We start from the raw sequence: 25,112 nt of genomic DNA, 5'->3' as shown, positions 1-25,112 counted from the left end.
TGTTAACCCTATTATTATTCTTATTATTATTCTTATTATTTTAAACCCCCAGCCCCCCACAGACAATTTCCGCCTGGAGGGCTATGACCTTAAATAAATCACACTATCTTCTAAAGTATAGACAGCACAGGCATGGGTTCAGGGCTTGAATTCAAGGTAACCCCCTGGCCATTAGGACTGAAATTGTAGATTTACACGCTCAGATTTGATAAATATATTGTCCACTGAAATACTACAAATCTAAAATTACATAAAAATGATCATAAATGAATCCTGTTTTAAATACCATTATGCACAGCTGTAACAATGACTATATTCACACAATTACTGTTTTGAGATTCAGCTTTTATTTGGTAGCTAACCCTAAACCCCTTGTTTAGAAAGATCCAGGGTATTAATGCTTGTGACAGAGCAGCCGCCTGCCGTGTGGGTGCCTGCACTCGCTGCTGAGTGACAGGCAGGAGATCGAGACGGAGGCTGAAGTTGATACGCCCCCCGCAGGCGAACAGGATTTATTACACATCAACACACGAGCAGCTCAATTCACACTACCAGCAACGGTAGAGCACGGAGCTCATACAACACAGTGTAAGGATGTATTTCCCTGACCTTGTAGCTCTTCAGCTTAGCATGCAGCCCGAAATCCACCTGTGTAGGGAGAGACTGGCTTTTCATAACTCAGAGTGCAGCTGTGACCTCGGGCAGATAAGCTGCTTTGAGCCTATATACAAACCATAATCAAACCAATTGAAACTGGTTCAAAAACCATTTACTTTTGTTAAGTGACATGCTATAACTTTAGGTAAGTGTCACAGAACGCATAACAGCACAGTATTGAACACGTAGGTGTTTTCTGATAACCACGCAGCTTGTGCGGGGCAGTGTGCACACTGTTCCAGTTAAACTGCACAAGCTCTTACTGTTTCATTAGCCTTTGTTCCTTTTCCATTACATTACTGTTACTTATGCTTCCCATTTAAATGGTAAATAAATCATTGACACTGTGGGTAAACATGGTGTGATTTTCCTGCGTTTAAATGTAAGCTCTGAGTCAACACAGGGTTAATGAAATCTTAATCAAGCTGTGCACAGCTGGTGCACATCAGCAGTTTGCAATCACCAGTCTTGTTGCTCGACCTTGTGATGCGTGGGTATAGAGCAATTGTGAGAATTGAGCAAAACTCGTATTGTTCTTAAACGTAACTTCTTGTTGTCTGGGTTTCTGCTGACATTGGTAAAGAAGAAACACAAATGCAGCTTTGAATGTGCTTTGCCTCGCACCACGCTAGGGACATAAGACCAAATTTGGTATAGGAAATTACATCAGCTAGCTGTACATCTGTGCTGTACGAAGTCATTTCTTTGGTCAGGTCGGGTCAGCTCAAAAACTAACATCTACACTGATGGCGGCTCAGAACACCATCAACTGAGACTTGTGTGTGAGATCACTGATGCATCACCTTTGATTTGCTTTGTTCCTGCTTGTATTGTGATTCCTGAATAAGCTATTTTTGATTAACTTTACCTGAAGATGATGAGTTATTTTGAAGAAAAATCGAACCTCTTACATACTGGCGAGACTAGCTACGAGACGTTGACCCCCGACCAGAAAACACCTTCGGGCAAGAAAATCCTTTTCCTGAGGCCAGGTCGACTTGGTGAGCATACGAAGGATTACAGCACTGTATCCAGTACAAACAGCCTAGCTGTACGTGCCAAGAGAGGAAATGGTTATGAGAAGGCTGTCTCTAAACATTAGAGCAGAGAGTTAACTGTCTGTGTGCCACATGAGCACTTTATTACAGCGATTATAAAAAGGATTACTGCACTTGTGCAGGGTCATTTGTAATAAAATACATTGCTGAAGGGAGTGTTTTACAGGAGTATTTTAACATCACAGATATCAATCTGTATGTGACTTAAGGGAGACTGTGCACTTCTTGCTGTAGGTTAATACCACTGTAAAATAAAAAAAATGGAATTTTGCCTGTTTTTTTACTGTCCGGTTTGTAAGTCACGATAAGGGAAACGAGGATAAGGCTTTACATTAACGGTTCACATTAGGTTGAACTGATAAGGCACAAATCAGACAGTAAATTCCAGTTATGCCCAAATCAAGTGTAAATTAAATGTGGCATAAATACAAGGACCAGCTGATAAGAGTGAAAGGATGACACACTGTGTAACTTGTAAGACAGAATGAAAAGATTAGAGGTTCTGTAACTGATAAGTCAGAGTGAAAGGGTTACATGTTCTGTCTCTTCAGAGTACACTGGTAAATACAAGGCAAAACCAAACAAGGAATTACAATTGTCTGACACTTTCTGTAGTCTGGATTGAAAAGCAGGAGTGGCACGTTTTTGCATTAGAGCAGGGCTGCAGATGGAGAACTGTTGCAAAGCACGGTCATTTTTGTGAATTCATGTTCAGAGATATGGCTGAAGACAAATAAACTGGCAGAATTGTTTGAATTTGACCCGCACATGAAAAAGAAGGATATGAAAACACTGGCTTTTAAGTTTTGTGGTCTGCAGGCGGTCTGTTTGGTGTATAAGGGAAAGTTGGAAATGAGCAGAAAGAATGCAAAGGATTTGAAAGAATGTAAAATTACACTGGAGGATCAGTGCAAGAACTTCAGTGACATTAAGAGAAAAGTACAAGAAAGCTCACTGAACGTGACAACACAGCTGCAGTTGACAGCACTTTGTGTTGCAAGAGAGAAGGCAACAGAACAGATAGAAGGGATGTTGATGCATTGGTGAAGGAGACAGAGAAAGTGCAGGGAGCATATGACACAGACATGTTTGAATAAACGTATGTACGTCTGCAGATCAGAGTATGATCAAAGAGTTAAAAGAAAGAGGACGTGAAGCAGCAGCTTTTTGCCAGTAACTTGGTTAATGGAAAACTTTTTACAATGAGAGAGAAAGAAATGTTTAACTGCAACAAATTAAGACGTATGTAGGCCAGAGAATATTACTACAAATATTTTCGTGATTGAATGAATGTTTGTGTGTGAATTAAGGGTGCTAGCAGTGACGTCACAGACTGCTAAGAGCTTGTGTTTGTGTGTGGGTTTTGTGTTTAAGGAGACAGGTGAATTTAAAAGTCACCTAGAATTTAAAAGTCACCTACTAATACAGATTACATTAACAATAGAGGGTATATTTTAGTTAAAAGGACACTATGGAAAGCAGTAAAATGGGATGCTGCATCATTTTTGAGTGCCACAATGTTTTTGCTATTAATCGTTACCCTGACTGCATTGAAGTAATTATGGCTTTCCTTCAGAGGAGAGGGCACATTACACTATGAAAATTTAGAGTATAATTATGCGTAATTTTCTTTAAAAAAACAAAAATTTAAGGAAAAAATGTAAGGGGCTCCCGAGTGGCGCATCCAGTAAAGGCACGCCGTGCAGATGTGCCCTATAGCCTGGAGATCCATACAGTTCGAAATCCAGGCTATGTCACTGCCGACCATGACTGGGAGTTCCTGAGGGTGGCGCACAATTGGTCGAGCACCGCACGGGGGAGGGACGGCTAGGTTGGCCAGGGTGTCCTCGGCTTACCATGCACCAGCGACCCCTGTGGTCTTGCCTGTAAACTGCGTTGTCCTCCGATGCTGTAGCTCTGGGTGGCTGCACGGTAAGTCTGCAGTGTGTAAAGATGAGCGCCAATTGAGCGCTGCCCCCGGTCGGCAAAGGAATAGCCTGTACTTGAACCGGTGATGTCCAGATTATAGGACGCATCCTGCACGTCACGCAGAGTGCTTTTACTGGATGTGCCACTCGGGAGTCCCCGGCAGGGAGTTTTAAATTACACACTAGCATCTGTTACAATATGAACCACAGATTGAAAAATGAGGAAAGTAACATTTCAGGCATGGATGTTATGGGAACAAGAGGTTACACAATCGATTTCAGAGCTAGAATGACCTACAGAGATTTCAACTCCACAGCAACAGACTGCAGAGTCACAGTGAGTGGGCGCATCAGTAGAAAAACAGCGCAAGCAGTATCAGAGCTACAAGTATGTATGGTGAGGTTCAGAATATACACATTGGTGTCAAAGATCCCTTGGCACATTAGGATACAATATGTTTTATGTTTATCACAATTGATGTTTTACGGCGCTTCTTGTGAGTTTGCTTTTTCAGTATCGGCATACAAAAGGAGTGGTGATGATAACTAGATTAATGTGATAACAGAACCATAAATAACACTGAACATGAAACAGGAGTGTTGGTACGCGGGATTGACAGTGCAGACAGGAGCGTTGGTGCGAGGGATTGACAGTGCAGTACAGGAGCGTTGGTGCGAGGGATTGACAGTGCAGTACAGGAGCGTTGGTGCGAGGGATTGAGGAGCGTTGGTGCGAGGGATTGACAGTGCAGTACAGGAGCGTTGGTGCGAGGGATTGACAGTGCAGTACAGGAGCGTTGGTGCGAGGGATTGACAGTGCAGACAGGAGCGTTGGTGCGAGGGATTGGCAGTGCAGACAGGAGCGTTGGTGCGAGGGATTGACAGTGCAGTACAGGACTGCAGGTTTGGCGGACTGCAGTACTGGTATGAGCCAGTCGGTTGGTTAGTGTTTGTTATCTGTGAATACAGGGTATAAATACCTCTTGTGGAAATTCAGCACAAACAGGTGCTGCAATACGATCACAGCGGGACAGCATGTCTGACCCAGGTGCTCATGAAGGTCAGGTTCACGTGCACACACATTATCTTTTTATTTTGGTCTGCTAAATTGCAAGCAGTTATTAATTGCAGCAAGAATAGGAAGCACTTTTACTTCTGTATGAAACATTAGCTTTTGCTGGAGTGTTTTACAGGTGTGTGGTTTTAAAACTAACAATGCTAATGGATAACTGAGAGGAAAATGACGCTGTTAAACTCTGCAAGTACTGGTTTGCAATATTGTCACAACACAACAGATGTGGTTTGGATTATGGTAAATAACATGAATAAGGCTTTGGAGCACTGTTCATAACATTAATTAAAGCAATTCTTTTTATATTGCAAATATGGTTATTTTAAAAGGTTAAAGTTGGCTACCACTGAAATGAGTTTGAAACAAACATTTAGATTTTTTGCTTTTGTAGAAGAATGCAACAGAACTGTTGTCTTGACCTGAGTAAAGCAGCGGTATGTTTTTCATTGACAGCGGTGCTTTTGTCTCTCTTGTTAAACTGGTAATCCTCATGGCTTGATGAATTTAAGCTTTTCCCAGGGATAAGGAGTGGTTTTATTTCTAAACCTGTTTCTCACACTCTTGAAACACATTTTCTTACTGGACTATTTCTAGAATAGATCCTGACTTATTTTGACCTGTTTAATTACATACTGTTAGTAACTGCAGCAAGAGTAGGGAGTACTTTTATTTCTGTACGGGAATCATGAACTTTTTGAACACTTGTAACTTTTCTTTTCACATTTAATTTTTTTTGTGCTCTTCGGCGTCTTGCCAAGAAAGGAAGGAGGTGAGGAGTTTAGTTTTATTTCTGTTTAAAGGTTTTTTTTTTCCTTTGTGAAATTTCAAGGACAGGAAAGCCTCTCGATTTCAACGAGTTGGATTTAGATGCAAAACATTTTTTTTTTTTTTTTTTTTTTTTATAGTAACTTGAGTTTTCTGTTTCCAGCATGGGTGATGTGCTCGGGAGATGAATAGCCTATACGATGACGCAGGTCATCAAGTAAAGCAGAGAGTGTTCTAATTCCACTACAGAGCCCAGCATGAGAGTATGCATTCCCAGGTGAGAAAGGAAAGACAGGGACCACCCCATTGTGGTCCGAGTGAAGTTAGATGTTATCAAAATAATTAATACTGCACTTGATTTCTTGCAGGCTGATTCTGAAGGCGATTCAGACAAGGGGACAGGGGGGAATCAAGCTGGCAGCCAGGAACGTGCAGCTGAGCACGCAGAACTGTTCACTCTGAGACAACGGGACCACTGAAAACTGCTCTTCTGCTCAGGAACCAATGCCTCAAATGTGATAATATTGTCACCTACTCTGGACATTTTTTTGTAAACAGTGTGGAATTTGAATGATCTACTGTAGCGCTGAATGTGTCTAGAATGAAAGAAAATTAATGGTAATCTTATTTGTAATAATGTATTAACATACAACCTAGGGGATATAAGTTTTGTATTAATATAGTTTAAAAAAAAAAAATAGATTACTAATGAACAGAATTAAACCTCATATGTTTAATTACTGTTTTTGTTGCACAAAGGATAAAACACACAATGTTTCTCGATGATCAGGAAATAATAAAATATAAATAATTGGATTGGATGATTATGCATGGAATATGATTTTGGCACATCTACCTGACGCTGAGGACATTCAGGGAAGGAGTTTGTCTGATGGCCGCTCTCATTAGTTTTGATAAAGTGCCAGATTAAACAGAAGGGTGAGAATATCGGCTATCTAAGAAGGTACCTGGGTAGAATACAGGTGATGGGAGCCCAGGACGGGTAAGATTGGGTAAAAACAGGCCTGACACCTAAGACAGGCCCATCACGCTGCCCAGGTAAGCATGTTTGAACCCTTGGCATTTGTGGCTGTGGCCAGGGTTCAAAGAGGGGGATTATGTAAGGAGTTTGCCTTGGACATAGCTGATCTTGTAGCTCTTCAGCTTAGCATGCAGCCCGAAATTCACCCATGTAGGGAGTGACTGGCTTTTCATAACTCAGAGTGCAGCTGTGACCTCGGGGCAGGTAACATTTGTTTTCATATAAATTGTTTCTGCTTAAGCTGCCTTGAGGCTAAATACAAACCATAATCAAACCAATTGAAACTGGTTCTAAAACCATTTACTTTTGTTAAAAGTGACATGCTATAACTTTCGATGTGCTTCCCATTCAAATGGTAAAGAAATCACTGACACTGTTCTTGTGTTTAATGTAAGCTCTGAATCAAAGCAGGGTTAATGAAGTCTTAAAATTAAGCTGTACATAGTTGGTGCACTCGAGCCGTTTGCAATCCCCAGTCGTTGTTCGACCTTGTGATGCGTGGGTATAGCGCTATGCTGCCTGTCAGAATTGAGCAAAACTCATATTGTTCTTAAATGTAACTTCCTGTTATCTGGGTTTCTGCTGACATTTGTAATGTAAAGAAGAAACACAAACATAACTTTTAATGTGCTTTGTCTCACATCATGCTAGGGAAATAAGACCAAATTTGGGCAAAGAAATGACGTCAGCTAGCTGTACATCTGTGCTGTACGAAGTCATTTCTTTGGTCAGGCCGGGTCAGCTCAGCTCAGACACTAACGTCTACACTGATGGCGGCAGGTTAGTCACATGAGGGCAGCGCCATGGTTAACATGCACACATGAACTGGACCAGGATGCAATTCTTTGGGTTCATTTGGGACTGAGAAGACATCCTCCAAATCCAGACCTATGAGAATGGCTCCGGTAGATACTGCACACCAACACTAACTGTTAAACTAGCAGACTACACACAGTGTGTAGAGAAACATGTTACAGTGACGGTGTGCTTTTCTACTGTTAGTAACTGTGGATAATAAAATGTAATTGGATTCTTAACACTTACCATTGTTCAAGACTGACATTTAATAATTCTAATTAAATAACTCAATATATTCTGCAGCTGCTTCGCTATCATAATGATCACAAACTGCTGAAGCGACCTGGAATATAGAACCTGGTTGTTCGGTTCTAGTTTTGTTAAATTAACAGATGTTTTGCCTCCTTCAGAAAGGAGGAGTTACAGGCTGGAGTCAAGACTTTGAAAAAGTGGCCCAATAAGAAGTCTCATTGTGACGTGATGTTTGACAGTGTCTGATAATTTTACTGACAAAAGCGCTTGCTATATTAAATTGAAAGTACTTAACCCTTAGACTGTTTGATAGGATTGTGTTTACTTGATTTGCATTTTTATAAGCCATTATAATACAAATACTAAACACACAAGATGCTCCGGAGAACACTCCGCAGATATCTGCTGGAAACGTCTGCAGTTTTATTGCATATTTTCCCCACAGATGAGGATGGCTTCTAACCAGAGCCCTTTCCAGAGGAGGATTTCATAGTGATCACAGCGCCGCTACCCTTACACCCCTCCCCTGACTTGTCAGCACATTTACATTCACAACCCTTCTCATGCTTCTACTTAAAATACTACAACAAAACAAGGCACCACTATCTGGGTTTTGATTAAGCAGAGTGAACTATTGAAGAATGCAGTGAACATTCGCAGAGGAATCATGTTTTAGTGTCAAACTGAACCCGATTATGGAAACAGTCTTGACGTGAAGTTCAGCAGCTGACTATAAAGCCTGCAATGCTGTGACGAATACAGATTCCCTTCCCTGTTTAGATTGGCTTTGCATACAAGGGATCCTGACACTAACAATTCAATACGCTGGTGAGCTTACCTTTGCAGAACAGCTTTGTTGGCACCTGAAAAAAAAGAAAACAGAATGAATGAATGGAGGCATTTTAAAAGAACTGGAAAATACTATGATAAATGAGAAACTGTACTGAGTAACACAGGAGATACATTAGGCAGGGTGTCTCACTATTAAGTACAATTGTATTTTGTGCAGTTTGGGTGACAGGTTTACATAAGATAATACTATACTCAGGAACTAATATTAAACATAAAAAGTTGTTGCTATATCGGCTTTACTTTTGAATTCCTTCATTATGTTCTATGAACATCTGTACACACAATAAAAATACTTTGTTTCCCCACAACCAAAACTGTAACAGGAGAAAAAAAATAAAAATAAATTAGGGAACAAGCACTCAGTTAAGGGCATTTCAGATAAGACTGCATTCATGCCAGCAATTACAATGATATAAACTGCCTTCCATAAACACTGGGCTCTACTGTAGTGTGCAGTGTGTTTTGCAAGGGTGAAACTATTCAGTAGACACAAGTTTGGGCTCGTGCCACTTTCAGTGTGCTCTGAGTCGTGCAGCTGAACTGCATTAAAACAAGATGTGTGTGGACCTTCCGTGTCTTCAAAGTGGTGGAACTCCTGGAAGCAGCCCGTGTTCTTGCACAGGTTCACGTTGCAGACCAGGCACCCGTAGACGCTCTCGTGGCGCTGCCCCTTGCGGTGGCAGATACGACACCTCTTTGGCCTGGGGGAGATCTTCACCATGCGGTGCTGGCGGGCAGGCGACTGCTCCCCCTCCTCCTCTCTCTCTCTTCCTCCTCCACCCCTCCTCCTCCTGCCCCTCTCAGATGGCCACCCCAAGCGGCCAGTGAGCTGCTGGACCAGCCGGTGGCGGTAGTACAGCTGGGAGAAGCGCTTCCCTGGGAGCCAGGCCGGGGGGCTCTCCTTGCAGCTCTCCCGGAGGATGATGAAGGAGTTCAGGATGCAGAGGTTCAGGTAGAACCAGAAGAAGGAGCACCAGTGCTTCCCGCAGGGCAGGCCCAGCTGCCAGGAGTTGCACAGCTGGTTGCAGGTGTCCACCCCTCGCATGCTGTCCTGGTACAGCTGCACCGGCAGGGGTCTGGGCACGAGCTGCAGGAGCCCGCTGTCGCTCTCGGTCTTCCTCCAGACCGAGTCGCTAACCCCGGGCTGCGCGTTGGTGGACAGGCAGCACAGTTCTCGGGTGTCCTTCCAACGGGTGGCCACCAGGTTCCCGTGCTGCCACTGCCGGAAGTCCCCTTGCTTCTCCAGACGCCCAGCCTCCCTCAGCTCCGTGGGAAGTTCCCGGCGGTCCGTCGGGAAGGAGCCGGCGCTGTATATTCCCTTCTGGAGCAGGCTATGCATCAGGGGAACTGACACCAAGCTGTTTGACAGGAAGACTTGGTGGTGCTTGCCCTGGAGACCCTCGAGCAAGGGCAGCACCACTCTGTGTCCCAGCCACCCCCTGGACTGGCTCCTCTGGGACTGGATCAGGGTTCGGTGGCAATATCCGGATTTGGAATCGCAGAGCAGCCACACTTTCAGCCTGCCCCCCTCCCCATTGCCCCTGCTCGGGATCAAGGCCTCGTCAATGGTCAGGCACTTGTTGGGGAGGTAGGAGTCCCACATGGTCCTCTCCACCACTTCCAGCAGGGGGCGGATCTTGTGCAGCCAGTCAGATGGTGTGGCGCCCCGAGGGGGGCTTAAGTGGATGTAGTGCTGAATCTTGTGGAAGCGACGGGCATGCATGGTGTTCAAGAAGCCCAGGCTGCCCTCGAAGTGCTGGCTGGACCAGTACATGCTCGGGTTGGGGAGGGGCTGCAGACCCATCAGGATGGCAAGGCCGATAAAAGCGCGCATCTCAGAGGCGCTGGTGGGATGCCACTCCTCGTCTGGCAGGCTTCTCTCCTGCTGCAGCAGCCTGGCGCGAGAGTTGGTCTGCTCCACGAGGTGATGCACTAGCGAGTCGGGGAACAGCAGATGGAAGTAGTCCAGCGCATCGGCCTCTGGTCCCAGGGAGTGCTGTGGGCCACAGCGGGAAGAGAACTGCTCAACCGTGACGGGCTGGCTGGGCTCACCCCAGAAGCTTAGAGAGTTGGAGGCCTCTTTAGTCCAAGGTAAGCTCCCTTCACCTCGGCCAGCCTCCTCATGGATTGACTGGTAATGCCAGCTCTTCTCCTCTTTCTCTTCATCTTCCTCTTCAGAATTGGAGAAATCAATATCCGACTCGGCGAATTCTGTGGAGGTCACAGTGACACAAGAGTTAATGTCCTCTTCCTGGTTCTCCCCCATTGCTCATGCTGAAAAAAAAAAAAATTCCTCCTGGTTTTGGTCTGTGTTGTTTTTTTTTGTTTGTTTTTTGTCCTAACTCTCCGTCAATCCTCATTTCTTGTACGATTTTCTTCACTCATCTTCACTTAGCATTGATGGTTATTCTACAAATAACTCAACATTGGAGCAACATGACCCAGAACCACTCAATGACTGGAAACACCATAAAAGCAGCAAGGGGAATGCAGAAAATATAAAGTGATTAAAATGACATTTCCAGGTCCTTGTTCTTTCATTTTTCTAAGGGCAATGTTTGTAAGCAAGAGAGTAATACATTCATTTTACATGAAACAAAATAAATAAAATACATACAACTGAGTAGAATAATAAAATGAAATAAACACACAGGTTACAGCCTAAGCTTCACAACAGGGCACACGTTGTTTATGATGTGCTTGGGTTAAGCTGTGTGTATTATAGCTTGCTTGTATGTATGTGTGCACACATGCTTAACCCTTTGCAGTCCTATGTCAGACATTACAATTTTCCCTTTCCAGTCCATCATCAAAAAGACGTCAAGCACAGGTCTCTAGTCATTTCTTCTCTCTGGAAAAAGCCGACAAAACCTTTCAATGGCTGAGTGAGACCAATACGAGCCAAATGAAACCGAAGGGCATATCTCACAGCCCCATGCATTACTGAGATAACACTGACATAACAAAGGAGGTAGCTGCTTCTGCATCCAGCAGCTCAAAGAACATCACAGACATTTACAGAGCTTTTTGAGATGTTATAGCAATAAAATAACGACTCGGATCGCATTATTGAGGAGTTTGGCGATAAAACGAGTGATCAGGAGAGGATTTATCAGTATGCACTTCTATAAAGAGGTGTGTGAAAAATACAGTGAACAAGGGGTGGGGCTTGGCTGGAGATGCAGTACTGACTGTCCTTTTGCGATCCAATGCCTTTTAAACCTTTTAAACAGCGTGTGTGAAATAAACCGTGCGTGTGAAAATAAAAATTGGACTCGACGTGCCTGACAAGCGCTGAATAAAAAGGACTGCAAAGAGTTCAGAGAGACAAGACACACACAGTCATTTCTGCATTACTATTTCCACAGAACCATTCCAGGGCTGACTGTGTGCTTACACCATTGCAGTGTACCATTTTAAATGATTCTTATTTAGTTCTTTTTAACCTTATAAGTCACTTTTACATTCCATAACCTCTGGAGAATGCAAACAAAAAGCTCTGTAAAGACTCATCACAGAGATTAAACAGCTGAATGTGACTGATGGACACTGCAGTTTAAAAGTCTGTAATCCCAAGGGAAGGAGTTAGGAAAGGATTGATTATATCAAGCCTAAAGTCCAATGAATTGTTTCATGCAAAATGTACTTTTAAACTTTCATCTAATTGGTGACTGTCAGGGTGCAGCTGTCGTTTAACAATCTGCTTCCTATCCAGCTTCAGCCCCCTGATGCTGCTGGCAAGCTGTTGTTTACACTGGGAAATGCTTTACAGGTCAGGTCACAAACTGGAACCAATCTGCATGAAACCATGTCCTGTAGTTCACACCACAAATCGTGTTTTTTAGGTATTCATTTCCCAATCCCCTTAAAAGAAGATAGAATCGAGTGCTTGTCTAATGAAGCTCACAGTCCGAGCTGGTGCAGCTGCAATGGCTTCATCTCACCTGGGATCACACATGTGCTGTAGCTGTGGGACGGGTTCTGGACCAGGTGTTTGGCCATTATGTCTCCGCTCTGCGTCGAGAAGGAGCAGGACGAACACCACAGCTTCATCCAACTGGGAAAAGTAAATACAAAATAAATAAAACGGGAAAGTCTTTGGCGACTTCTGACCAGTGATTCAAATTCAAAATGAAAGCAGTAAAACAGATACTGGCCCCTGATTATCAAATATTGTGAAACACCAGGACTGAAATCTTTTGTAATAGGGATGTTAGTTTGTGCTTAAATTCTTAAAGGTTTAAACATTAAAACTAAAGCATATTAGGAAGGTTTGTAAATCAGTCAGAACCCTCATAAGAAGCCCTCCATTTGACAACAGTTAAATGTTTAAAGAAAATTTAGAATTTTCTGGCTACCATTACAAAAGTTGACCATGGTATTCAAGATTTCCCATGCTTTCACCCCCCCCCCAACATGCATTTATCATAGTTTACCCTGGTTTGCCATGTTTATTCATATGTTTTAAAATATCTGGCTATTCTTTACAATGCTATGCTTTACTGTGCTTTCAATGCGCTTTATTACACTCGTATGCTTTTATACAGGAAACTTCGAGGGGTAATTTCCCATGGTTTGTTTTTTTAATATGCTTAACCATACCTCTTTACAATGCTTCCCTATGCTTTAACAGACCCCTCTGTGCTTTACAATGCTTCCCTATGCTTTACCACACCTACCTGTGCTTTACAATGCTTCCCTATGCTTTACCAGACCTCTCTGTGCTTTACAATGCTTCCCTATGCTTTACCAGACCCCTCTGTGCTTTACAATGCTTCCCTATGCTTTACCAGACCTCTCTGTGCTTTACAATGCTTCCCTATGCTTTACCAGACCCCTCTGTGCTTTACAATGCTTCCCTATGCTTTACCAGACCTCTCTGTGCTTTACAATGCTTCCCTATGCTTTACCAGACCCCTCTGTGCTTTACAATGCTTCCCTATGCTTTACCAGACCTCTCTGTGCTTTACAATTATGCTTTACCAGACCCCTCTGTGCTTTACAATGCTTCCCTATGCTTTACCAGACCCCTCTGTGCTTTACAATGCTTCCCTGTCAATCCCCCAGCTCTCGACTATATGGCACCCTTTGTACCAGTACTTGCGCTGAACTGCTCCACACCTTGCTGTATTCTACTACTGTGCTTAATTATACCCACTTCCTGTATCTTGTACATGATTTTACTCCTATAGGCATCCTTATTCACTTTTTTTTGGTTTCTTTTTATTGCTCTTGTTTGAAATCATCCTCACCCATTTATAGCACTCCCTACGTTACTGGACTTTACTCAAGCAAATTGCTTTTTTTTTTAGGAGTTCACTCCTCAGTCAACTTCTCCCTTAGATGTAATCTACTGTATTCTTTATCTCGCTCTTATTTGAATTTGATCTTAATTGCCTCCGTTTTTATTGTATTTCATAACTGCCGTTACCTGTAATGTGATACTCTGCAATGCAATATTTTATAATGTGATATTTTGTAAGGTGGTATTTTGTGCTGATACATTTTGTAACAATTGTACATTGCCCTGGATAAGGGAGTCTGCTAAGAAAAAAACTAAAGTATGTATAAAAATATAAATTGCTAACGTGTGTCAAAAAGAACAAAGATACATAGATATAGATATATATAGATATATATATATAAAAAAACAATACCATACTAAATATAAAAAGCAGGGAGTTCCACTCCATTGTGAAGCATCTATAAACCCTGAAATGAAAGAGATCAAAGGTATGATGAAATCATTAGCATTACCCTGGAGACGACTTCTTGTACAACGCCAAGTATCTCGGACTCTTGCGCGGCACGTGATTGCTGAAAAAAATGAATAAACAGTTTCACAATCTTGTAAAAAAGACACACACTTTTTAGACGAGTTAACCACACACACACACATCCATGACTTTAAATAAACTTAGAGGAGACGCAACGGCAAGCCTTTCAATTTTCAAGCTCATTCAATCATTTTTAGATGGATGGGGTTTGTTCCAAGTCATGGAGTGTCATGTGACATTGAGAAAAACCTTAGTCAAAGCGTTTCTCATTCCATTGAACCCGTTCATGCATGGAATACTGAATAGCTGTTTGAAAAAGTAGTTCTGGACACATTTTTCACTGAACATTTTTTTCCATTGCCTTGTATGGTGAAAACAATTGCAGAAGAGGCTACCATGCATTTGTGTCTTCCCCTCACCCCCCCCTCAAGGACTAGGAATTTCTATTTTTTTTATCCGTTCCCATATGAGGACGCCCTGCATGAAGGGGTTGCGTTTCTTTCCCGATTTCTCAGGCGAGCCCTGCCCCCGGCGCTGCTCACTTGATCATGTGGTTGGCGTAGGCTCGGGAGCAGCAGGTGCTGTAGCGGCACAGGGAGCAGTGTACGTAGGTGGGGTAGTGATTCGGGAAATCGGGAATGTCGAAACTGCACTCCAGACACGTCTGCTTACCCAGCGCAACCCTGGAGAGGAGGAGAGGAAACCAAAACAAATACTTAAATTTATAGAAAAGCAGGTTTCGCCCCCAGTGTCACACCTTCTCTTGTCCACTGAAATTTGACATGATTAGTAATTAGGGGAAAAAAATCTCTACACAAAAACTACAATGGCACAACCTAGTGGTGATAGCTTTTAAAAGAAGTTTGCCCGGTAAATTGTGCTCTAAGCAGAAGCAGCAATAGATAATTATACAATGAACACATAAGCAGGGGCGTGCGCAGGAATAAAAAACAGACTGCTACTGTGGGTGGGGGGACATTAAACAATATCTTTATATAATGTGTGTGTGCACGTTGATACGGTTATATAAATTAATAGCATTACATCGCCATTTTAGTGGAAGTTGATAAGCTGTGGAGCTTGTTAACACCAAAACATCTTTCTGCAGTTGCAGCTGTAACAGGTAGTGTGGTCAAAAGCACCAGTAGGTTGAATACATCAGGATACAGAAGTCCCAGGTGGTGTCCTTTACAGACCTTCATGAGTTCTGGCAAAAAACATTGCATTGTCCTATTCCAGAGTGTTAACATAGGCTCAGTGTGGTGTAAAAATAAATCATACTGCATTTCAGGACCTCTGCATTGAAATTCTTCATTCAGCTTCACAAGTGCTTTCTTTTTAGTATATTAAATGTGTGGTTTTTCCACTAGTTGTACTACTGCAGCGGGACTCCAACATTAAGGGGACACACGCACCAGTGCTTAACAGCACGTTATGGGGGAACATGTGCAAACCGAGCTCACGCGCGTCCACAGCTACACCTTATGAGGAAATACGTTCAGTTTGTGAGTGTCAGTGACAGGAAGGGCAAACGCAACACATTCATGAGCAGAAATCAATAAATTGGAGAGGATTATTAGAGGAGCCAGTGCCCCTGCTTGAGCTCGCCCCCCCTTGTGCACGCCCCTGCGTATAAAATTAATTAAACAGGACAGCTCATTTAAAGTGATTTCATTTCCATCTAATACAAGTCATATGATACCGATACAAAAGAAATTTCAGAGGGCTGGATCACATCAATATCAGAGTCTAGTGCTGATATATTATACAGACATTTCAGAGGGCTGGATCTCATCAATATCAGGGTCTAGTGCTGTATATTATAAAGACATTTCAGAGGGCTGGATCTCATCAATATCAGGGTCTAGTGCTGTATATTATAAAGACATTTCAGAGGGCTGGATCTCATCAATATCAGGGTCTAGTGCTGTATATTATAAAGACATTTCAGAGGGCTGGATCTCATCAATATCAGGGTCTAGTGCTGTATATTATAAAGACATTTCAGAGGGCTGGATCTCATCAATATCAGGGTCTAGTGCTGTATATTATAAAGACATTTCAGAGGGCTGGATCTCATCAATATCAGGGTCTAGTGCTGTATATTATAAAGACATTTCAGAGGGCTGGATCTCATCAATATCAGGGTCTAGTGCTGTATATTATAAAGACATTTCAGAGGGCTGGATCTCATCAATATCAGGGTCTAGTGCTGTATATTATAAAGACATTTCAGAGGGCTGGATCTCATCAATATCAGGGTCTAGTGCTATATATTATAAAGACATTTCAGAGGGCTGTATCATCAATATCAGGGTCTAGTGCTATATATGATCTTATTCTTGTGCAATGCTGTCCACGCAGCGTGTGTTTGCAGGGCCCCCCCTCGTACCTCTTCTCCTGGAACTTGGCCAGCAGCTCAAACATTTTGCTGACCACCCTCTTCTTGCTGGGGGGTTTGTGCTGGACGAGGGGCAGGCTGTGGACAGCCTCGTCCTGGGGGGGCGGGGCTGGTAACCCCCCCGCCGGGGGAGGTACCGCCCCCCGGGGGGGCGAGGGGGGCTCCCTCGGCGAGGGGGTGCTGGGGAGAGAGACAGCTCTGTTCTGCACAGCATAAGCTCGTATTGTAACCTAAAAGAAAAAAAAAACACAAAAGCAAGCGTGTCAATGACATCCATCCCCGCCGTACTGAATATAGAAAATCAGCAACTTCCAGGACTCTTAACCACTCCATAGGGCTGAATGCAGAAACGAGAAGAGAGGCTCACGAAGTTCTTTCAGTCCTTTGAAAAAGTCTTTCAGTGTCTTTGAAAAAACATAGGCACACAGTGCACAGCAATGGCCAAAAGTTAACCCCCTAGAATTTTAGGATTGAGACAATTTAAAATAAAAACCATACGATCGTTTAGATGTAAAAGCAAAGCAACTACAAAATGATGTCACAAAAGGTCGACCTGAAGCCGTAGCACAGTATTTCATGTAAAACTTCGAAAGGTCACATTTTTCAATGTGTCAGTTTTTCGTAAGTGTATGGAAAACTACATAGCGATGTGTAATTCAATATGGTAACGTAACATTTAGCAAATTTCATTCCCCTTCATGAAGCAAAATTAGCTAGTTCTATAGGGTGATGCAAAGCTTTGTACATGTGACAAAGGTAGACTGTATATCCTACCCAAACACTGGACAGAAAGAAAATAAACATATTATATGCTCGGGGCTTTAAAATTTATACAGAACAAAAATATAAACGCAACATGTGAAGTGTTGGTCTCATGTTTCATGAGCTGAAATAAGATCCCAGAAATTTTCCATATGCACAAAAAGCTTATTTCTCTCAAATTTTGCGCACACATTTGTTTACATCCCTGTTAGTGAACATTTCTCCTTTGCCAAGATAATCCATCCACCTGATAGGTCTGCCATATCAAGAAGCTGATTAAACAGCATGATCATTACACAGGTGCACCTTGTGCTGGGGACAATAAAAGGCCACTCCAAAATGTGCAGTTTTGTCACACAACACAATGCCACAGATGTCTCAAGTTTTGACGGAGTGTGCAATTGGCATGCTGACTGCAGGAGCTGTTGCCAGAGAATTGAATGTTCATTTTTCTACCATAAGCCGCCTCCAACCAGCCACTTGGACAGCTGACGAAACTGTGGGTTCTAGTTTACAGTACATCGTCAAAGCTAATCCAAGCCAGTAATCTCAATAGTATATATTATATAAATCAAAGCTAATCCAAGCCAGTAATCTCAACTGAGCACAGAAACCAGGAACACAAGGGCAGGTGGAGTTGAAGGGGAGACAGAGAGGTAATGAGCCTCCTCTTCACAAAACACAGTGGGGAGGGGATGGACCGTGTTACCAAGTCATGTTGCTGAATCACTGGGATGCTTTAATTTTTTGCAGTCCCTTTATTCAGCGTCTGTCAGGCGCGTCAGGTCCAATTTATTTTCACATGCGCTGTTTAAAATATTTTTTTTTCAGAGTAAATCAGGTTTAAAAAGGCACTGAATCGCAAAAGCACACTCAGTACTATGTGATGCATGGGGCTATCAGATACGCCCCTTTTTGTTTTCCTGCTTCATTCGGCTCCTATTGGTCTCACGGCCATTGAAAGGTTTTCTCGTCTTTTTCTGGAGAAAAAACGACTAGAGACCTGTGCTTTACGTCTTTTTGATGATGTCGGACAGGGTCTGACATCAGACTGGAAAGGGAAAACTGTAATGTCGGACCTGTTCCGAAATAGGACCGCAAAAGGGTTAAGGCTTTGAGATCAGCCCGCCACTTGGAGGCGGCGCGCACTGCTGGGCTGAGCCTCCATGTGTTACACACCTCAGTGTTTGTTACAGATGCTGGCAGAGCATGCTGCCTGTTACCTTGGTCCCAGGTTTGAGTCCCTCCAGCTGCCTGGGTTTCCTGAAGGTTTTGTGGTGCTGCAGTTTGTGCTCAATCTTATCCTTGGTGAAGAGGAACTGCAGCCTGCACTTGTTGCAGTGGTAGACGCTCTTTTTCTACACAGGAGAAAAACAAATGAATACATCAAGGCTTCATGTTTACAGTATTTAGATCCAACATTCATTTTATAAATGCTCCCCCCCCCATAAGTTTCATCAGCTACAGTATCTGTATATTGCACATCATGCAATATACAGAGATACTGTGCATGATATACAATATCTCTGTATATTGTACATCATGGTGGAGTATCTCTGTATATTGTACATTGTGGTGCAGTATCTCTGTGTGAAAAACCAAAGCTGTTTCAATGAATGCCTTCATTGCCCAAGAGTGAAGCTCAAGATCGAAAAGCTAGTCATTAAAACCTCTGTTTGCATAATGGGTTAAAATAATTATTACCCTTAATTTGTTTAATATTGATTACTGTACTAAAAAATGATTAAGTCAATAAATGGTAATAACCTTGGCAGGGTTAGAAACTTCCGCTAGTCGTGCACCCACTGCTGGGGTTGAGAACTCCCTTTGTTCAGGTATGTAACTGAAGATCAGCAGGAGTTTGAACAATCAGGACCCTGCTAAATCTGCTCAGACACACCTGAATACGTCTCACCTGTATGTCTGCAGGGTGATTGTTGTTCGGAGCTGTTCATGCAGCTATACATGGAAGGAATGTGTTTACAGGGGTTGCTCAGACTGCTGGCTGCTGATCATTTCAATTTTAATACTACTACTACCAAATAAACTTCATTGCTGGTAGCTCTGAACCCCAGGACTGGGTGGGTGCAGCAGGGCTGGTGTGAGTTGCTAACCCTGCTCAGACTCCTGATCATCAATAATATAATAATAATAATAATAATAATAATAATAATAATAATAATAATAAACTTCATTGCTGGTAGTTCTGAACCCCAGGACTGGGTGTAGCAGGGCTGGTGTGAGTTCCTAACCCTGCTTGATCAGAAGTACTTCTCAAGCAGCTGCCTCTCAGCCTGTCCCTCACCTGGTGTCTGATGAAGTGCTGCTGGAAGGCGTTGCCACTCTTGAACACTTTCAGGCAGTACGGGCAGAGCAGGCTCTTTGTGTCCTCGTGCTGCGCTCGGAAATGAGCGTCCACTTCGGAGTAGAACGAGGAGTGGAAATCACAGACCTGGGATAGGAGGAAAGGCAGTGAGAGGAGAAACCACCGCCCGTCTCACACATGCGCAATGCTTACATTGTGGGGACCCGCAGCTGCAGAACAGCCAAACAAGCAGATTAAAACAAAGAAAGAAGCAGTCAGTGTGGCCCTCTAGTGCTCCAATGAAAAGGGTCTTTTCTGCAAAGGTATCTAGGTATCAAATGGAGCAGAACCCGTTTTTGTTGCAGCTTTTGAAACCAAAAAGCTGAGGCTGAACCAATGCAATAGAAAGGACCCAGCTTGGTTTTTATGCGATACTGTCACTCAGGAATGAACCAATGCAATAGGAAGGATCCGGCTTGGTTTTTATGCGATACTATCACTGAGGGCTGAACCAATGCAATAGGAAAGACCCAGCTTGGTTTTTATGCGATACTGTCACTGAGGGTTGAACCAATGCAATAGGAAGGACCCAGCTTGGTTTTTATGCGATACTGTCACTCAGGGCTGAACCAATGCAATAGGAAGGACCCAGCTTGGTTTTTATGTGATACTGTCACTCAGGGCTGAACCAATGCAATAGGAAGGACCCAGCTTGGTTTTTATGTGATACTGTCACTCAGGGCTGAACCAATGCAATAGGAAGGACCCAGCTTGGTTTTTATGTGATACTGTCACTCAGGGCTGAACCAATGCAATAGGAAGGACCCAGCTTGGTTTTTATGTGATACTGTCACTCAGGGCTGAACCAATGCAATAGGAAGGACCCAGCTTGGTTTTTACTTCTGCACATTATCCGACACAGACCTTGAAGAATTACTGAAATCCAAGCCGTCATTTTTATTTACTCCTTTTCTGCTGAAAAACTGTCTTGCACTCACAGAAAAAACTGAATTCAGTACCATCTCAACCCCGCCTCCTGGTTGATCTGTTCAATGGCTATGCAAAATTCAACACAAGTAAAATACACTTACTTACTTTTGCATGTTTCAATTAAATTAATTTACTCAGCTTAACTTAGTGTGTAGTTCAAAGTTACAAATGGGACTAACTACCTCTGTGGTCCATTTATTGGCATAAGCACATTTAATAACATTAGATATTATACACACACACACACACACACACACACACACACACACACGGTTACAAACTCACGCTCACCTACGGAAAGTTAAATCTGATGTTTGAGTCTCAGTAGTCCTCTAGGCGAGTATTTAAAACAAATGCACACGTACATACGCTCACGTTGTCTTGCGTGAAAAATGCAGGGAAGTTGATTTTCTAACGGGGTGTAGCAGTGGTGAATTAACATTCACAGATAATGGAACTGAAACCTCCCTTCATTTCCCCTGCACTGCCAACTCCGGTGTTCTCCCTCTGCGAGGGATGCTAAGTTTATCATTTGAATTTACTGAAATGCGTTGCATCTTTAGAAGCAAGTGTAAAATCATTTTACAAAAAAGTGTTGATTTACACTGGGTTATGACCCTGACTGACGACATCATTAGCAAAGGGGACAGAAGTTGTACTAACGAGGTCAAACAATAGGTCACGTTTCACTAAACATTTTAAAACTAATAAACAATTACCATAATGAACACTATCGTAGTATGTTGCTGAAAACATAATAACACAATATTCAGAATAAAGTTGAGTTCTTATCTATAAACAGTAACACGTTTAAAGCTTGAGACTCGCTGTCTGTAGCTTGGTGTTGTTTACATTATTGTCAACATATTTTAAGTGATTGGAAGCTGAAATTACTTTTTTAAAAACACACTTTTCTTATACCAATACAGTACTGGTGTGCGATAATCAGTTTGTTTGTAAACCAGGCTTTAATCACTGATAATAGGGGCACAGGCAGTGAATCCATGAGTGCTGCGGGGCTCAAGCACCAATGGGGGAAAATAAGGTCCTGCACAGTGCAAATAAATCACCTGTTCTGTCAAATTGTACTGTGGATGCTTCACAAGCAGAACTGTTACTGCAGTGTTTAAAAATATAAAATCCATTCATATGAAGTCTTCCAGCTTTCTTAACATCTGTGTTTCCCTCGTTTTTCTTTTGTATTTGTTATGCTCTCACCAGTATCTAACCCTAGTAGATTCAACGTCCGTCAGTTCTGGCAGATTCTACTGTACTTGCTGAAGCGGTCTGCTCCCACTGGTAATTAAAACAAAATAAAAAATACAAAAAATAGCCACCTAGATAACAATTTCAACCCAAGGGCAACAGCGTACTGTCTAAGCTGGGGCTTTAGTGAAGCCTGCATGTGTATGCGAGTACATTAATTATTATAGATAGCAATTCATAGCCAGCCAGAACTTTTGTAAATAGCAACACATGTAATGAACAATAAACACTATTTGTATCATTTGTGTCAATTCCAGGCAGAGCTTCATGGTTGGCAAGGTGACACAGCTGAGAATTTTTTCCTCTGTCATCCCGACTGGTGCTGTCAGGGTCAGTTTCTCAGCACGCCGTAGTTAGTCGCTCAGTAACGAGGTGCAAACAGGTGACTGATCGATCTGTATGAGCGTTTACAAAATGTGCTTTGTTAAAAAAAGCATCCACGTTTATCATGCATGCTTTGGATAAGGTTTAACATTTGAAATCCTGTTTATGTTCTGGGGCTGTGTTAACGCCCTCAGTGTGTCTCGCTGCCCTGCAGTAATGCCTGCCGTGCGCTCCGGTAACAGGCAGTGATGTGTGTCACGCTGCCGTGATGGGTTCTGTCCCGTCGGTGAGACGAGTTAAAAGCAGCAATGCAGACGAGCCCGGCTCTCTTGCGAGTCGTGCCCAGCCTTCCCTGCTGCACTCACCTGGCACACGTACGGCATCTCTCCTGGCTTGTGGGTGTTCTTCATGTGCTGCAGGAACACTGGCTCGCTCTCAAAGGCCCACTCGCAGATCTTACACTTGGCTGTACAGGGGAGTCAAAACAGTTCGAGAGTTAACCCACAGATGCAACTAACAGTGACCTGCACAGTCGAGTTAGCAGCCAGAAGCAACACAAAAACACAAGAGGGACGAATGGCCGCCTTCCGTTGGTAACCTGCGTTTTTATTTTTTTGTTCTTAGCTTAGTTCTACGCAGTGTAAAATCATTTTCCAAAAAAAGGTGTGGATTTTTAACTGGGATGACCTGCCTGACGACATCATTAGGCAAAGGGGACAGCGTTGTATAACCGAGTCAACAATAGGTCACGTCTTCACTATAAATTTTAAAACTAATGAACACCATTACCATAATGCAACACTAGTCGTAGTAGGCTTGCTGAAAAAAATAACACAATATTCAGAATCAGTTGAGGTCTTATAGCTATTAAACAGTACACCGTTTCTAACTTGAGACTCGCGTCTGTAGCGTGGTGTTGTTTACATATTGTCAATATATTTTAAGTGATTGGAAGCTGAATTACTTTTTTAAAAAACACTTTATTATAACCATACAGTACTTGTGTGCGATACTAGTTTGTTGTAAACCCGCTTTAATTCAGCTAATAGGGGGCACAGGCAGTGAATCCCTGATGCGCGGGGTCAGCACCACTGGGGAACATAAGGTCCTGCACAGTGCTCAATAAGTCATGTTCTGTAAATTGTCTGTGGATGGCTCACAAGACCGAATGTTACTGCAGTGTTTAAAATATAAAATCCATTCATATGACGTCTTCCAGCTTTCTTAAACCTCTGTTTTCTTATACATTCTTTCCAAGTGCACAAATTACTGGAGGAGGTTGTCCAGCAGAATTTATGAATGTATCAAAGACATCATGCAAATGAAAGTTATGTATAAAATGCATGTAAATAAACATTTCTACAGAGTGTTTCTCTCCTTTCTTTATTAGGCAATATGATGGGATACTGCTTATAATTTCTTTACTGTAAATATGGTATGCATTACACTTTCAGCTAATTCAAATTGAAGGAATATTCTAAAGTGAAGAACCCATGTTAGTTTGTGCTCTGTGGGTGAGAGCGGGTTGGCTGCCTCTCTGCTCTGTGGGCGGGTGAGAGCGGGTTGGCTGCCTCTCTGCTCTGTGGGCGGGTGAGAGCGGGTTGGCTGCCTCTCTGCTCTGTGGGCGGGTGAGAGCGGGTTGGCTGCCTCTCTGCACTGTGGGCGAGTGAGAGCAGGCTGGCTGCCTCTCTGCTGTACTGTGGGTTAACCCACAGATGCAACTAACAGTGACTGTGGGCGGGTGAGAGCGGGTTGGCTGCCTCTCTGCTCTGTGGGCGGGTGAGAGCGGGTTGGCTGCCTCTCTGCTCTGTGGGTGAGAGCGGGAGCTGCCTCTCTGCTCTGTGGGTGAGAGCGGGTTGGCTGCCTCTCTGCTCTGTGGGTGAGAGCGGGTTGGCTGCCTCTCTGCTCTGTGGGCGAGTGAGAGCGGGTTGGCTGCCTCTCTGCTCTGTGGGCGGGTGAGAGCGGGTTGGCTGCCTCTCTGCTCTGTGGGCGAGTGAGAGCAGGTTGGCTGCCTCTCTGCTCTGTGGGCGAGTGAGAGCAGGTTGGCTGCCTCTCTGCTCTGTGGGCGGGTGAGAGCGGGCTGCCTCTCTGGTGGGTGAGTGAGAGCAGGTTGGCTGCCTCTCTGCTCTGTGGGCGAGTGAGAGCAGGTTGGCTGCCTCTCTGCTCTGTGGGCGAGTGAGAGCAGGCTGGCTGCCTCTCTGCTCTGTGGGCGAGTGAGTGGGGGGGGGGTTGCATACTTGTGGACTCGTAGTGGCTGTGCACGCTCTCCAGGTGACACTGCAGCTGGAAGGGGGTGCTGAACTGCCGGTAGCAGTGCTGGCAGCTGGTATGAGTGTCCACCTCCCCGTCCTGCTGGTCAAGCTCCACGTGGTGCTTCAAATGGTTCATGAACCTGGAGACACAAGGACACAGTCACATCCAGTTTACTGAGCAAAACAAACACAACAATTGCTATTACAAATGTAACACGTTACGTAACGCTGCCTCCACTATATCCTCATCACCGGGAAAGTATCCCTCACAGCTGATAAGCTTACACAAACTGAAAATCGGAAAATGTTGCACACTACCTGAGAGAGCGCAGTGCACCGACACACACAAAGCTCCCACCTGATGTTGTTCTTGAGCTTTTTGGCGCAGTGGAGGCACTTGAAGGGGACGGGCTCCTTCCTGTCCCGGTACACCAGCCCTCTCCTGCCCTCGTCGCTGCCATAGTAGAAGTCGTCCACCAGCATGATGAGCTTGCCCTGGGAGTCGCTGCCTCCGCTCATGGCGTCCATGGCCTGGGCAGGGGGGGTGGGAGAGGGCTGCGGTGGGGGAGGAGGAGGAGGCCGGCTCGCTGTGCTGGCTGCAGGGAGACTGG

At 43.7% G+C, this 25,112-nt stretch overlaps 1 protein-coding gene and 1 long non-coding RNA gene across 2 annotated transcripts; one reads left to right on the top strand and one right to left on the bottom strand.

Annotated features, from left to right (window-relative positions):
* The first annotated feature begins 357 nt into the window (after positions 1–357).
* Positions 358–6,296, top strand: LOC121309993. The gene is made up of 2 exons (XR_005948721.1): positions 358–1,658; positions 5,849–6,296. It is a non-coding gene; the product is annotated as an uncharacterized LOC121309993 (long non-coding RNA).
* Positions 6,297–8,441: 2,145 nt separating this feature from the next.
* Positions 8,442–11,189, bottom strand: LOC121309991 (piggyBac transposable element-derived protein 4-like). The gene has a single exon (XM_041243180.1). The coding sequence runs from the start codon at positions 10,688–10,690 to the stop codon at positions 8,687–8,689; it is 2,004 nt and encodes a 667-aa protein (XP_041099114.1). The 5' UTR covers positions 10,691–11,189; the 3' UTR covers positions 8,442–8,686.
* Positions 11,190–25,112: the final 13,923 nt, after the last annotated feature.

The sequence above is a fragment of the Polyodon spathula genome, unplaced genomic scaffold (genome assembly GCF_017654505.1).
Source record: "Polyodon spathula isolate WHYD16114869_AA unplaced genomic scaffold, ASM1765450v1 scaffolds_1609, whole genome shotgun sequence".
NCBI classification, from domain to species: domain Eukaryota; kingdom Metazoa; phylum Chordata; class Actinopteri; order Acipenseriformes; family Polyodontidae; genus Polyodon; species Polyodon spathula.
This window is presented reverse-complemented; position numbering and strand designations above follow the sequence as displayed.